Below are 14,790 nucleotides of genomic sequence, written 5' to 3'. Positions count from 1 at the left end.
CTTAATTAAGTTTTATTTTAAAATGTTTAAATTTGATTTTGAGAAAACAAAATTAATGAACCCCGTATGTTGGCTTTATAAGTAAGTTGTTCACTACTCCAAGTGTGGTCGAGTTTGAATTGTGCTAGTAGCACTTCCTCTTGTAATTATATATATATATATATAAAAACAAAGCAAAAACTAATAATATAATTACAATAAACAATGTATGTAATTTTATGGCAAATTAAATAATATGTTTTCATGAAATGGTAGAATTTGATAATAACTTAAATTATATGCATAAATTACGTTTGCAACATTAATTATTAATTTTAATTTATACAATTATGAAATATGAAAATTTTTATTATTGTAATTATATCAGTAATTTATTGCATACCGGCGCACGGGTTAATATTGAGTTATAGACTTAATTAATTTTTTATTTTAAAATGTTTAGGTTTGATATCAAGAAAACAGAAATTAATAATATATTTGCAATAAATAGTGTATGTAATTTTATGGTGAAATAAAAATATGTTTTCATTTTCAAAAAAAAAGTTTTCATGAAATTGTAGAATCTGATAACTTCTTAAATTATATATTTGCAACATTGATTATTAATTACTTCAATTATAATTTATACAATTATGAAGAATTAATTATTTTATCACAAATAATTTTTTCTAAACCCTAAAAATCTCACATTATTTTAAAATATAAATAAAGTGCCTAATTGAATTAACTTCCAATGTGTGATATAGTTTTAATTTTAAATTTTATGAAAAATTATTATAATTAAAAGTAATAAAAAGAAGTTTATTATGAAAAATATTACGAGAAAGATTAATTGAAAAAAGTCATATAAATTTGTAATATACATATAATAATTAAGTTATGCTTAAAATAAATTATCTAATATAATTTAAAAAGGCAAGGAATAGAATAGTAATTTACTTTAATGTGAAAATAAATGTTTAAAATGAGAAGTACTAAGTGTTAAAAAACTGTAATGTAAACAAATTTATTTAAAATTGCATGAGCATTGTTGCCAATATAAAAAGACGTGGTTCGAATGAGTTGAAGTAAAATTTCCTCTTACTTATATCAAAAGGGTAAAATGATCTATCATTAAAAAATGAATTCAAAGAAAGATGAAACAAGTTTTTAACTATTTAAAAAATTAGAATTTTATGATTAATTTTATATATTTTAATTAAAATTTTAAATTTTATGAAATCTTAGCACACGATATGTATGTAAAAATAATAAATTTAGAAGATAGATGCGTGTTTAAAAGAATAACATATAATAAATAATGAAATATATAGTTTAAAAATAATTAATCATAATAATATATGAAATATGTATAATGTTAAAATAAAAAATCAAATTAAAAGTAATATGATTTTATTCTAAATATATGATTTCCACATGTATATGTAATGAGACTAGACCTTTTATCTCGCAATCCATGCGGTCTTAGACGTCCATTCGCTTCAAATGTGCCTAAGTTAGCCTAGCTATTATAAAATGAGGATCCTCATAGAATTTTTCTAAGGCACTGAAATATAGAGAAAGCAAACTCTAATCGAGAAGTAACAAAGAATAGAAAAATCTCTATTTATAGTTGAACTCTCCAAAATCAATGGTATAAGATTGGAGTCTATTTACAATTAAAAAAATTAAACTCTACACAATTTTATTCTTTTAGAATTTATACTAAAATTTCTCTACGAATTTTATGAATTAAATCAATTTATGTAGGTCAAATGAGTCAATTTAATAAGTTGACCTTTATAAATTATTCTGTGCACAATAACCATAAATTTTGAGCTACGACATATGACGTATATGCGTAAGATAAAAGCTCTAGTATAAAAAATATGTAATTTATCGAAACTAAGATAGAAATAAAATTATCCACAAGTGATGGAAAGTAGTAGAATGAATTTCTTCTCCATCCATTTGAACTAAAATCAATATTATTGAAAAGGGTTGGGCTTGAGTATGAAAAATTCATGTAAAATCGGGTCGTTTGTTCGGGTATAAGTCAGAAGCGGACCAAGGTCTATCTCTTTGTCTTTCCCATAAAATCCAATTGCTCTTTTTAACACAGTTTCTAAGTTGGGATTCTCAGAAAGGATTCTGAGTTTCGAAACTGTTTGGTCGCATCAGGAGAACTTATTAACATTTGTTTCACTTTGGGTTTTTTCTTTCTTTCTTTTTCCCCCAAAAATTGTCTTCCTTTAAGTTCCTTGGTTTTTTTCTCATCCAAACACGTCCTTATAGTATTTCATTAACACCCATCAAGTTTTACTTTTTACGAATTTGTTAATATTTTTTTTTCTCGAATATTTACTGAAAAACGCAATCTGGGCTCCCAATTGTGTGAAGTCTCAATATTTTCCTAATTTTCTCTTGATCCAAACAAAAACCCTTTGAAGGTCAATTTTCTCATGGTTTAATTCTGATATAGTAGATAATAGTTTTTACATGGGTGTTTCGTTTAAGGTTTCAAAAACCGGTACTAGGTACAAGTCTAAGCCTTGTCTTCAATCGGAGGCTTCAGTTGATGTTGTCTCCGAGAATTCTAAAGAGAGCTCACGGCCTAGAAAGCTCCAGGTAATTTCTATATTTACCCATTGGCTCTTTACGTTGTTGATAGAAAAATAAACTATTGTTAAAAAGGAGAAATCTTGATGGAAGGATAATTCCGCGTCTGTTTCTTTGTTTCGCTGAACAGATCCTGCTGCTGCTACCACTTTCACTTTTTTAAAAAATACAATCATTATAATTGTACTTTTATTCTGTATAACTAGATTTTTACTTATTGGTTGGTGATCGAAGTAGAAGCTAGGGATATATTGAATTGCTGAAGTGTTTAATAAAATAGGTACTGTAGTTAAGGTTTGTATAGTTTTAATTTTTTTTTCTTAATTTTCTTAATAATTGGTATAAGCTCTGATTTTAGTATAATTTCTTAGTTTGATTCACATCCCACAATTAGAGGAGGAATAGAGAAAATAAATTAGTTTCTTTTCTTTTCTTTTTTGTGATATTGTCTGATTATATGGATTTTTTTGTGTTGATCTGTCTAGGGTGATGTTGAAGGCGTTGAGCGTGTTCCTGGGGTGTTTCAATCAATTAATTCTGATGAAACGGTTCGTGTTCCTGCAGGTTAGACTCAAAACCTCAAAAGTAGTTTGGGTTTTGTTTTCATTTTCTGCCCTCCAGATAGTTGATAATGTTTGAATTGTGCGTTGGTTTGTTTGTTCTTCCTTGTTTTTGCAGATCATGAGATTTCCTTCACCTTGAATCTTTACCCAGATGGCTATTCTATCGGAAAGCCCCAAGAGGTTCTATCTTTTGTTTGCTAAAATGACAGATTCTTTTGTTTCTACCTTGCAAGTCACTTTAAGTTAAAGCAATTGTTGAATTTTCAGGAGGCTTTGCATACCGTTCCAGATGCTCCAAAGCATCCATATGATAGGTCCTCTGAAACTCTCTTCTCAGTAAGTGTTTAATGGAATGTATATATTTTTCAGTTTTCAGTTTCTGTCTATTTGAAATTATCTTTCATCTTCATTGTTTTTCCTATGTTGTTGTAAGTTGGGGTCTTTTAATCAAATATGTTTGAGTCCACATCGGAGAAATCTTCAATTTACATGGTTTGATCAACAAAGGTCTTTGATGTGGTTGGCAAAGAAATTTGTCTTACCTTCATTGAGCCTTGGTGGGTGGGGTAGCATGATCTCCGTTTTCCATGTTATAGTTCATTCTTTGCATCAATTTTCTGTAAATGGTGGGTGACTAGTGGTTTGTCCTGTGACCATGTTCGTGTTTTAATGATCTGAGGAAGCATTGTTCAAAGATACCTGGCCATGGTTCTTTGTTGCCTGGCAACCTGACTTAACCCTCAGCTATTTTGCCTGGGATTCACTCATTCATAAGTATTCTTCAAAAGATAGGAGAAATTGACCTTCGAAAAATGTTAAGTTTGCTTGTTTCTTAATTTTGATATTTTGAAAAAAATTCTTCTTATCCACCAGAACAATATATTTTTAGGGGGAAAAAGGACTTTCATTGATGCAGAAACCATGGTCTTTTCGATTTTTTAAGCATGATGGAAATTTTGCTACATTTTAGCCATTTATTCATGTCTAGTCAATTATGATTTTGCTTTTTACTATTTACTTTTAATTTTTTTACCGATACCTAAGTTAAAAGGAAAAGACAAAAAGCAAGTAGTAAAAGTGACATCCAAATCGAATCTTTGTGATTTTGATTTGTTTGTTGGTTGAGTTAACCCACCCATCTCTCAGAACTTGGTTTGAGAAATGAAATCATTGGGGGTTTAGGAAGAATTTTGTCTTAATTTAATGGGGCTATTACTTGATATTTCCTTGAAACTGCACTGTTATTATTACTCCAATTTGCTTTTACCAAAATTTTTCCTCTAACCAGAAGCTCTACTTTCAAGTTCTCTCAATTGTTTCTGAATGTGCTTGTAGGCAATTGAATCTGGCCGATTGCCAGGAGATATTTTGGATGATATACCTTGCAAATATGTTGATGGAATGCTTGTATGTGAGGTGAGTTATAAATTTGTCGTACTTCATATTCTAGGCCATCCATTGAATCTGTGCCACTTCCTTCCAGTTACTACATATCTTAACACGTACAAAAGCAAGTCTCACTCACCTAAACTGCCGATAGTGCAGTCTGTGACAAAGATTGTTCTCACAAATTACTCACAAGATCACCATCTCTACTGTTTTTTTTTTCCCTTCTCTATCTAGTTTCCCACCTTTGTTAGTTTGTGCTCAATTAACTTTTGACTTGTTTGTTGGTGTACCTGAGAGAGAGCTTTGGGTGTATTGGTTTGTGCTTATTTAAATACTTGCCATCTGTAACTATTAGATCATAGATATTGGGAATTTAATGTAATCATATTTAAAATTTATGTTTTTTTTCTTTTTAAGGTGCGTGATTACCGGAAAGTTACACCTCAACAAGGACCTAACACCCCACCTATTGATGGATCCCCTATCATCAATAAAGTGTGCCTTAAGATGTCTTTGGAGAATGTAGTGAAGGATATTCCATTGAGCTCAGATAATTCATGGACATATGGTGATTTAATGGTACATACAGACAGCTTTCCCTTATTTCGAAGTTGGCTGCTTTACATGTTGCAAAGAATTTATGCATTTAATCCTTTTTGACTGCAGGAAGCGGAGTCTCGGATATTGAAAGCTTTGCAACCACAACTTTGTTTAGATCCTACCCCCAAACTGGACAGACTCTGTACTAACCCTGTTCCAACTAAGGTAATAAGTTCAGAAAGTAATGTGTATTTCTTCTACTTTGAGCATCCATTTGTGTCTTTCTTAACCATTACCGAATTGCAGCTTGACCTTGCTTCATGTAGTTTGCGGAGAAAGAGATTGAGGCAAACTCCAGAAGTTACAGTCACCTCTACTAGTAAGTTCAATGCCAAGAAGGTTGGCAGGTTGAGAGAGGCTGGAATTGTTTCAGGGAGTTTGATGCTACAACAGGAAAATCTGATTCCTCAAAATATTGGTTCAAGCAATATTTTGGCATTAAGGCCTAAAAGTTTTGTGCAAGATTCCTCTGTTTCTGCACTTCCCATGTCATCTCAGTCACCAAGGTATCCAATGGGGCTTATGAATTCTAGAAGCATGCAGGATCATGGATCTAGCTCTGTTGTCAGTGCATCAGCTGCCTCCCCTGTTGGGCAGGACATGCCAATGTCATATGCTGACAGCATAAACTCTGGTGCTTCTTTTCTTGGGAAGCGGGAGAATGCAGATGGTCCAATGTCACCCCTATCTGGCCTTAGTAAAAGAACTAGGCTTAATGCTGTTGGACCAGACGGGATTCCACAGCATCAAGTTGGGACACATATGGATGGCCTGCATGGACAGGATATGAGCTGGAAGAATATGTTACTTCCCCAGCAATCAATGGCTAGAGGAATTCAGTATGCAAATGCGGGCATGCAGAAGTATCCTCAGCAGGTTTTTGAAGGGGTTTTGAATCAGGAGGCTGGTGCAATGCCATTTGCTGCAGGACAGCAAGCATTGAGATACAGTGCCAAGGAAGAGCCATTTGATCCTACTGACAAGTTGGATGGCTCTGAGCTCAACCGGGAAGCTGATGCAAACCATTTGGACCCACAGCAGAGGCTTCAACCAAGATCATTCCATGGATTTGCAAGACCTGGTTTCTCTCAAACACCTTGGAACAATATTAATCAGCATGTTGAGAAAGATGCGAGAAAAGAAGAACAGTTCCAGAAAAGGAAATCAGTGCAAAGTCCACGTTTATCAGGTGGGGCTTTGCCTCAGTCTCCGTTATCAGCAAAATCTGGGGAATTTTTAGGTGGTCCTGTAGGACCTCACTTTGGACCTGTTGCGGCAACCACTTCCCTTGGAGCAACTGTAAAGGAGAAGGGAGCTGTTAACTCAGTACCTGCTGTTGGAGGTACCCCATCTCTGACTTCAAGTGCAAATGATTCTATGCAACGGCAGCACCAGGCTCAAGCTGTTGCTAAGCGAAGATCTAATTCCCTCCCTAAGACCCCTGCAATCAATACGGTTGGATCTCCTGCAAGTGTTAGCAATATTAGTGTTCCATTAAACGCAAGCAGTCCTTCTGTTGGAACCCCACCTTCGGCTGATCAATCAGTGCTTGAAAGGTTCTCAAAGATTGAAATTGTAACTATGAGGTATGATGCCAATGAATTATTTATCCATTGGAGTTTTTTGATTGATTTCTAGCCTTGGAAAAAGTAAGTTTGTGTTTCCATGCTGTATATAGTGTTAGCATCATCCTTTCAAACTTTACAGCAGGCTAGTGCTACCTCTTCTTTATATGAAACTTGCTCTACTTGCTTTTTTTAATTTGTCCTGCTGGACAGTGAATTCCATAACATGAAAGTAGGCACCTGCTTGGTTATGTTGTTCGTTGTTTTCAAGAACTAAAATTCATGTCTTGACATTTGCTGTTAAAAGTTGTATAGACGGCTTTATTCATGTTACGGTTCCAATTGCAGGTGTCAACTCAACAGAAAAAAGAACAAGGCTGATGAGTATCATGTCCGGAAACCCAGCACACATTCTCCTCAACTAGTATCAACCTTTCTAAGCAATTTTTCCAGTAACGAGGATTTCAAAGACGAGTCGAAGCCATTATCAAAATCACTTTTTGGTGGCAGTGTGAATACCTATAAGACAAGAATCTTGAATTTTGTGCAGGGTGAGCGTGTTGTTCAAGGTTTGTTTTCTTGCTAGTTGTCAGGTTCTGGTCCTTCAAAAATATTTACAGTTCATTTCCCTTGCTTTTAACTTTGCTCTGCTTTAACAGGGAATCTCGTTTCTCTAGTTCCTAGGGCAAGAACTAGAATGATTATGTCTGAGAAACCAACTGATGGGACCATAGCAATGTTTTATGGATACATAGATGATGGTGATATTCTTAGTGTAGAGGATCATATTCCTCATCTTCCTACGCTTCCCAATACTGTGAGTTTACTTGTTGCTGAAAGATGAATATGCCTTTTAGACAATTAAAAACTGTCTGGCCCTGGGTGGTAAAAGCAAATCTCTGCCAGTAATTTATTTGAGTTTTTTGCTAGTTTTTCCCTCTTTCTACACTCACCTCCTAAATTTTGATTGTGGTGCTTCTGGGTGCTTACTGGTGTCTTGAAAACATATTATCTTTGGTGCTCATTCAACTTATTGTTAGTTTTCATTTGCTCATCCTGGAGATTATCAGGGTCTAACCGTCAACAAATCTAACTTCACTTTCCTGTGAATTTAGATATTCCGCACCATGTTCTTTTTGACTCATGTTCCCTTTTGGAGCCTACGTTGTGTTCTGTTTAAACTCCGATGCGGATTTTAACTATGTTGAGAAGACAAGGACTGTCAGTTATGCCTTGTTTTCTATAGAATGTTTCTCTTAGGCTGGTATTTTAATATTAAGCTAAAGGGATAATCATAACAATACTATGAACATCTGCTACACTGCATTTTGAAGTTTGTACAATTAAACCTTTATATCTTCTACTTTTCTTATCCATGCAAGAGTGAGTTCATTGTTGTTCTGACATGTTCACCTCATTAAATCCTGTAACAGCACATGGCAGACTTGCTTGCAGCACAGTTCTGTTCACTGGTATGTTAGCTGAACAGTCTTTGATATTCAGGGTTTGAGATTTTTTAGGTTACAATTATGATTTTGCTTCCATTTTATTTGAACTTGTTCATGCAGATGGTGCGTGAAGGACATCACCTTGTGGAAGATGATGTTCAGGCAAAACCAACAGGTGTGCTTGCCTCGAGCAGTCAACCAAATTCTACTGTAACATTTCCCAACAATTCTGCATCCGATATGCAGCAGTATGCCGAAAATGTTGCAGGTCAGGCAGCCAATGAAGTGGCAAAGCAGAATAGCAGTAACAATATGTCTATAAATCCATCTTCGAGTGCTCTAGGAAACACAAGGATGTTACCTCCTGGAAACCCTCAGGCCTTACAGATGTCTCAAGGACTTCTGTCTGGGGCTTCAATGCCTGCAAGACCATCGCAACTAGATCCACAACCACCACAGCAACAGCCACAACAACCACAACAGCAGCAGCAAAGTCAACACTCCTTGCTTCAACAACAGCATCAGCAGTTCCAGAGATCACCAATAATGCTTGGATCAAATCCTCTCTCACACTTGAATGCCATTGGGCAGAATTCAAACATGCAGTTCAACAATCAAATGGTCAACAAATCTTCAGCTCTCCAACTTCAGATGATGCAACAGCAGCAGCAGCAGCGGCAATTGCAACAGCAGCAGCAGCAACCACAGCAGCAGCAGCAAATGCAGAGGAAAATGATGGGGATAAGTGCAGCTGTAGGTATGGGAAACATGGTCAGGCCTGGGAGCATAGGCAATGCCACTGGTATTGGAGGTGTGAGGGGAATGAGTGGAACAGGAATATCAGCTCCAATGACAGGTATTTCTGGCATGGGAAATGTGGGTCAAAATCCAATTAATCTTCAAGGTGCAAATATTACCAATGCGTTAACCCAGCAGTTTCGGTCTGGAGCACTATCGTCTCAAGCTGCTCTGATTTCAAAATTTAGGATGGGTCGAGGAAACATGTTAGGTGGTCCTCAATCAAGCATAGCTGGAATGTCCGGACCCAGACAGATGCATCCAGGTTCTGCTAGTCTTTCTATGCTGGGCCAAAATCTGAACCAGGGTAACATTAGTTCGATGCAAAGGAATCCTATGGGGTCCATGGGTCCTCCAAAAATGATGCCTGGGATGAACCACCTTTACATGAACCAGCAGCAACAGCAGCAGCAGCAGCAGCAGCAGCAGCAGTTGCAATTGCAGCAGCAGCAGCAACAACAGCAGCAGTTGCACTTGCAGCAGCAGCAGCAGCAGCAGCAACAACAACAGCAGCAGTTGCAGTTGCAGCAGCAGTTGCATCATCAGCAACAACAGCTGCAGCAGCAGCAGTTACAACAGCAGCAGCCACAGCAGCAGCAGCAGCAGCAAGAAACAACTTCACCACTACAGGCTGTCGTTTCACCTTCACAGGTAGGCTCACCATCACCCATTGGAATTTCACAATTGAACCAGCAACCTCAGCAACTGCAGGCCCAGCAACCTCAGCAACTGCAGGCCCAGCAACAGGCCAGCCCACAACAAATGAATCAAAGGACTCCCATGAGTCCCCAACTGAGCTCAGGTGCTATTCATGCACTAAATGCTTGTAACCCAGAGGGCTGTCCAGCTAGCCCCCAATTGAGCTCTCAGACCCTTGGCTCCGTCAGTAGCATCACAAATTCTCCTATGGAGCTAGGTGGGAATAAAAGCAACTCTGTTGGGAATACATAACATGTTCTCTGCACTATCATCTTATACTAACTCTAGAGCCCCTCTGCTTCAAGCTATCCCCAGTGGAAGAACCTGTAAAGCTAATTTTGCAGACAGTTCAGCATCAGTTGGTGAAAGCAGTTCGGTTAATTTTTGATAAGTTTGAAAGCCAATACTTGAGCTGCCATGGTGCCAATTCATTACCAAACGGTTTACAATGGTGTGCAGTTTCCCCATCTAAAATCCTAGAATTTCCAAGTTTTGGTATATGTATAACTAAGTTTGTACCACTAGAGTACTTGGCTTAGTTGTTGGTGTGTCTATTTTCTATATTAAGATGTGTTTGAAATTGAATCCCGTCTTCTCAAAAAAGTACATTTCACAGGTACAATAAATTGTAGACATTTCATTTATATTCCGACAGTGCTTAGAGTAGCGGTTTTCTCAATTCCTGAAGTAGAACCATTCCTTGGAACAGATGAATGGCAAGGAATCTTATTCAATTCTTTTTATGACAGATTAGCTTCTTGTTTTTTAACAAATCTACCATTAAGAGCATGAGTCACCTCCAAACCATGGTGAACTAATGTCTTGCATTGGTTCAGTATGGAAACGGAAACAATAGTATGCTAATGCCAGGTTTTTTAGCAAAGCCATGAGCTAACAAAGATGTTTCTAGCTTTAGAAGTACAAGCGCAGGTGATCTAACGCAAATGTTTTTATTCAGAATCTAGTTTCTGCTTCTAGTTTAAGAAAAATTCATGGTGACAATATGAAAGTTGCCATATCTAATGCTAAAAGCCTAAAAAAAGTTTCTGCTTCTTGCAAAACATTTGGATTTCACAGACTACTTGTCTTAAACTCTCGTCTACTTTTTTAGTACATTTTTTGCCCTCTCAACAGGGACAAAAATTTGCCATTAGAGGAGGATCGTGATGGATGGAGATGGAGATAGAATTGGATCATTACAAGATAAATTTCTTGGAGATATGCCAAGGTAATTTGGACAAATACATCAATATATATATTACATTTTAATCTAACTTTAGCCACCATTTTATCAATCAAACTATTTACTTCAAATTTCCAAGTATTTGTTTAAAATTATTTTATTTTAACCTATAATTTTTAAAAAAAAAATACTGAAATTGAATACTAACAATTTAATATTTCCACAACTTCATTCATAACTTTATAGAAAGCTTTTTTACCACCTTCTTTTTGAATACAAGGCTTACTTGCCCATATTGTACTAGTTTAAGTATTAGCCTTTTGTCATCAATCTGAATGTAAAAATTACTACTCATAATGACTAACTTCGCCTTGAATAAAAAGGCCACCCGCAACTGATGGGAGCTTAAGCATGTCATTGGAACACTGAAATACGCCATCAAGGTAAGAAAAATCTGGGTTTTCCATCTCAAATATAGGTAGTACAAACAGGTGGTGGCTCAGCACGTTAATTATCTAAAACCTTGGACAAAGTGAATAGGTTAATACCTTTAAAGTTCCCGATTTGGATGTTGTATTCTGGCTTTTACATATAGAAAGAATAGTTTTTGTTTTGAACATATGCTCCCTTTCACACAATTCCACATTGCAAATTTGTAATTGTACCTACGAGGCGAATTGTAAGATGAATAAAAACCGGAATGCACTCCAATATTTGGTCTTGGGTGTGGACAAGAGGCTACTCAGCAACAGAGAAACCCAAGAAATTCTGATGAGTTCTTAACACTATGGATCACAGTTGAATCACCATAACTTTGCTTTCACCCAGAAGAGGAGGAACACAACTCCCAACACAATGGCAACAGGAGCCCACTTTCGAATCAAAGCCTACAAGCAAAAGAAAACATATAACAAACTTTTGAATCAAGGTCTTGTTAAAGAGACCTTCATTTCAAAGCATCTTTTATCCGTGGTACTTGACTAAGGAAACTTCATTCAAACCACATTTAGGTGCTAAATCCATTCCCCATTATGATTCTTTTACGGGGTGGGAACATTCAAACATCACAACGGATCTTAGCAAAGAAATACTTGTGTGAAATCATTCCACACCGCAAACAAACTTTTTCCCCCCATTTATCCAAAGATACCACTTCAGCTCTGGGAGTCACATTGTGACACTGATAATAAATTGCCTATGTTCTAGCAAGAACAATAAGACTTTGCAGCAAACCTTAAAGTAACTTGAAAATGTTAAAGGCAAAAGCTAATGTCCTAACAGAAAAACAGAAAAACTAACCTGTCTATTTAAATCTCTTGCCTTGTCAGCATATATGCGAGATTCTGATGTCAAACGACTGGACATTTGGCTGACCTCTGTTATTCGCAAAAAAAGAAAGTGAAATTCACACTTAATTAGGCAAAAATACAATTAATCAGCCAGTGAAAAAGAAGAGGGAGACAGAATATAAACCATCAGGAAGAAGAAAAACGATTAGGTGACTTCAATTTTATGGCAAGAGTTACAAGTAAGCTAAGGTAGGTAAAAGATATAAACATAATTAACTTTTCCCTTGTACCATATGCCAATTGCTAGTAGAGAATAGAATACTAGAAGTCAAGTTCCTTAACATTAATGAGCATAATGTGAACTGATATACAAATCCAGAAATACCCAATGAGAAGCAAAGACCAGAAAAGCAAGCTTTACCATGATTAATTCAAATCAAAGATTTATGAATAGCTAAATCTGACCCGTGACAACCAAAGGAACAAATTACAAAACCAGCACATACACTGATACAAGAAACATTGAATGTAATTCTAAAAACAAATATATAAAATGCAAAGAACTAAAATCATCCAGTTTTTTTAGTCAATGCTCCAACATGTATTACTTCATTGAGGGTAATTTACAAATTTTAAAGCGGGGCAGGTAGAACCAGATATAGAAGCAACAGGCTGGTCTTGCCTACCAGGTTCACCCCCTTATAACCAGTAGATGCAGTACCAATGCATTAAAATACTAAAACACAGTTACCTAGCTCATGATTGTAAAATTCAGCATTCATCATGGTGCATCATTAATTCAAACACAACTCATAAGAGAGACTTAAGTAATTCTGAAAGGTAAAATGAATATCTTACGGTCCAGCTTTTCACCAACACCGAGAACTTCTTGTACATTGCGAGTCATTATTTGGTGAACTTCATAGAGTTCGTCATTCAACTTTGCAATATTCCGTTGAGTACGGGTGTCCTGGTACAACTTTTTTGTCTTCTGTATGAATGTGTCTTAAAGACAAAGAAACTATAATATCAAGCCTAGTAAGAGAAGCAGCACAAAACAAAGTAGAAGAAATACTAGTTGGATAAGAAGCAGAAAAGGCCAAAACATACAAAAAAGGAGCCTACCAAATTTTATAAAGGCGTAAGGCCTGGCAGCCGTTTCAATTTGAGCTCCATTAACACGCTCAAATTCATTCTTGAGGTCTTCCAGATATTGAAAGGCAAGTTTCTTAGGATAAGATCGGTCGCACATTGTCAAGTAACAAACACGTCCTTCAATGATATAGCTAAGAACTTATGTCAAAGGTAACAGTAACACTCAGACGCATTACAACCAAAAAAAGCACTGAGATTCATGCACAAATAAGTTTCATTATGGCCTTTAATGATATAGCTAAGAACTTATGTCAAAGGATACTGGAATACATATGGGCCGGTTTCAATAGACATCCTTGAAGCCTCATTATGGCCTTTGGAGAGGTTCTTAAATAAAGCCTTAACTTGCTGTTTGTACATTTCAGCATCTACCAGATCACGACCATCATCTAGTCCCTCCGCCAGAGGCAGACCATCAGTAACACGGGCAATCATTGTCATCTTTACCATCTTTACCCCCCTATTTCTCAGCTAAGACAAAGTCCCTTCAAACTAATATAGAAGCAAATTAACACCCTGATTAGACATTGAGAAGCAAAACTCAATCTAAGTCAGAACTAAAACCCAAATTACATAATATAATATTCCAATTTCTTTAAAAAAGTATATAGATGCCACAAATACCAATCGACTATATTTTGATAATATGGTTCTCAAATCTTAATGCTACAACTAGCCACCAAAATGATGACAACACAGCAATCTTCAGTCCAACAAATATCATTACAAACAATGAAAATTAACCAAACAAAAAACATTAACTTCTTGTAACACTTACTTCTATAATCCTAATATTCACTAAACTCTCATAATCGACCCAACGCAATATGAAGCCAATTTTTCTTTTCTAATCAAAAGGACATTAATGTGCCCAAAGACAACCCATCTAATCTATATCATCACGATCTAACAAACTAATATCATTTTTCCCGGGATTCCAAAAAAAAAAAAAATCCAGAAATATAGTAGATGAAAAAGAAAATTCTAATCCCCTCAAAATTTTCCACAGCATTGCTAAGAAAACGAACGGTTCCTTTCAAATAATTATAAGCATATTCAGGAATTGATGAACAAAAAGTAAGTGGCGTTAAACGAGTACCTGATTATAGAATATGGATCTTCGGATTTTCTCCTCGATTTCAACGATCTGAAGCACAGGAAACGGTCGATGGTCCGACACGACTTAAAGAGGCAAAAAATAAAAGGAGAGAGAAAGAGAGGTAAAAGTAAAAAAACAATAGGGGTTTTTTATTAGAAAAAGAAAATTAGTAGAAAAAATAGCTAAGCTTTTTTTCAGAGTTAATAGTATTAGATTTCTTTTTGTAAATTTAGATACTACATAATTGGATAATTAGTTTTTTTTGGTACATAATTTAAAGGATACGGAAACACCAACTCAATTCTAAACTCATCATTTGTTTCAACATTTGAAAACAAATTGCACTTAACCCATTTTCAATGGTTTGGATCAGAATTTTTAAATATTAAATAAAAAATAACATT

The 14,790-nt window shown here is 35.6% G+C and overlaps 2 protein-coding genes across 4 annotated transcripts; one reads left to right on the top strand and one right to left on the bottom strand.

The window, feature by feature from the left end:
- Positions 1-1,844: 1,844 nt before the first annotated feature.
- On the top strand, positions 1,845-10,433 carry LOC108453075 (protein PHYTOCHROME-DEPENDENT LATE-FLOWERING). Of its 2 annotated transcripts, none has more exons than XM_053027745.1 (12): positions 1,845-2,607; positions 3,084-3,162; positions 3,277-3,341; positions 3,429-3,497; positions 4,497-4,577; positions 4,968-5,129; positions 5,217-5,315; positions 5,397-6,736; positions 7,064-7,266; positions 7,375-7,532; positions 8,149-8,187; positions 8,284-10,433. In XM_053027745.1, exons 1-12 carry the CDS (start codon positions 2,479-2,481, stop codon positions 9,910-9,912), a joined length of 4,053 nt encoding a protein of 1,350 aa, XP_052883705.1. In that variant the 5' UTR covers positions 1,845-2,478; the 3' UTR covers positions 9,913-10,433. The 2 variants fall into 2 exon arrangements, with proteins under 2 accessions (XP_052883705.1, XP_052883704.1); XM_053027744.1 differs by having other exon boundaries at positions 7,064-7,284.
- A 781-nt stretch (positions 10,434-11,214) lies between these two features.
- Positions 11,215-14,733, bottom strand: LOC108450281 (25.3 kDa vesicle transport protein). Of its 2 annotated transcripts, none has more exons than XM_017747833.2 (6): positions 14,387-14,733; positions 13,550-13,779; positions 13,258-13,418; positions 12,991-13,137; positions 12,143-12,219; positions 11,215-11,730 (listed from the first exon to the last, which is right to left on the bottom strand). In XM_017747833.2, the coding sequence occupies exons 2-6, from the start codon at positions 13,735-13,737 to the stop codon at positions 11,647-11,649; spliced, it is 657 nt and encodes a 218-aa protein (XP_017603322.1). In that variant the 5' UTR covers positions 13,738-13,779; positions 14,387-14,733; the 3' UTR covers positions 11,215-11,646. The 2 variants fall into 2 exon arrangements, with proteins under 2 accessions (XP_017603322.1, XP_017603323.1); XM_017747834.2 differs by having other exon boundaries at positions 13,550-13,803; positions 14,387-14,727.
- Positions 14,734-14,790: the final 57 nt, after the last annotated feature.

The sequence above is a fragment of the Gossypium arboreum genome, chromosome 5 (assembly GCF_025698485.1).
Source record: "Gossypium arboreum isolate Shixiya-1 chromosome 5, ASM2569848v2, whole genome shotgun sequence".
In the NCBI taxonomy this organism is placed as follows: Eukaryota; Viridiplantae; Streptophyta; class Magnoliopsida; order Malvales; family Malvaceae; genus Gossypium; species Gossypium arboreum.
This window is presented reverse-complemented; position numbering and strand designations above follow the sequence as displayed.

What these genes read in the sequence shown, in the direction of transcription:
- LOC108453075 (XM_053027744.1), top strand. Translation starts at nt 2,479, where the DNA reads ATGGGTGTTTCGTTTAAGGTTTCAAAAACCGGTACTAGGTACAAGTCT. An exon ending in CTATCGGAAAGCCCCAAGAG is followed by an intron (nt 3,342 to 3,428) that starts GTTCTATCTTTT and finishes TTGAATTTTCAG; the next exon opens with GAGGCTTTGCATACCGTTCC. An exon ending in GGACATATGGTGATTTAATG is followed by an intron (nt 5,130 to 5,216) that starts GTACATACAGAC and finishes TTTTGACTGCAG; the next exon opens with GAAGCGGAGTCTCGGATATT.
- LOC108450281 (XM_017747833.2), bottom strand. Translation starts at nt 13,737, where the DNA reads ATGGTAAAGATGACAATGATTGCCCGTGTTACTGATGGTCTGCCTCTG. An exon ending in ACCGGCCCATATGTATTCCA is followed by an intron (nt 13,419 to 13,549) that starts GTATCCTTTGAC and finishes ATAAGTTCTTAG; the next exon opens with CTATATCATTGAAGGACGTG. An exon ending in TGTTGGTGAAAAGCTGGACC is followed by an intron (nt 12,220 to 12,990) that starts GTAAGATATTCA and finishes TGCGAATAACAG; the next exon opens with AGGTCAGCCAAATGTCCAGT.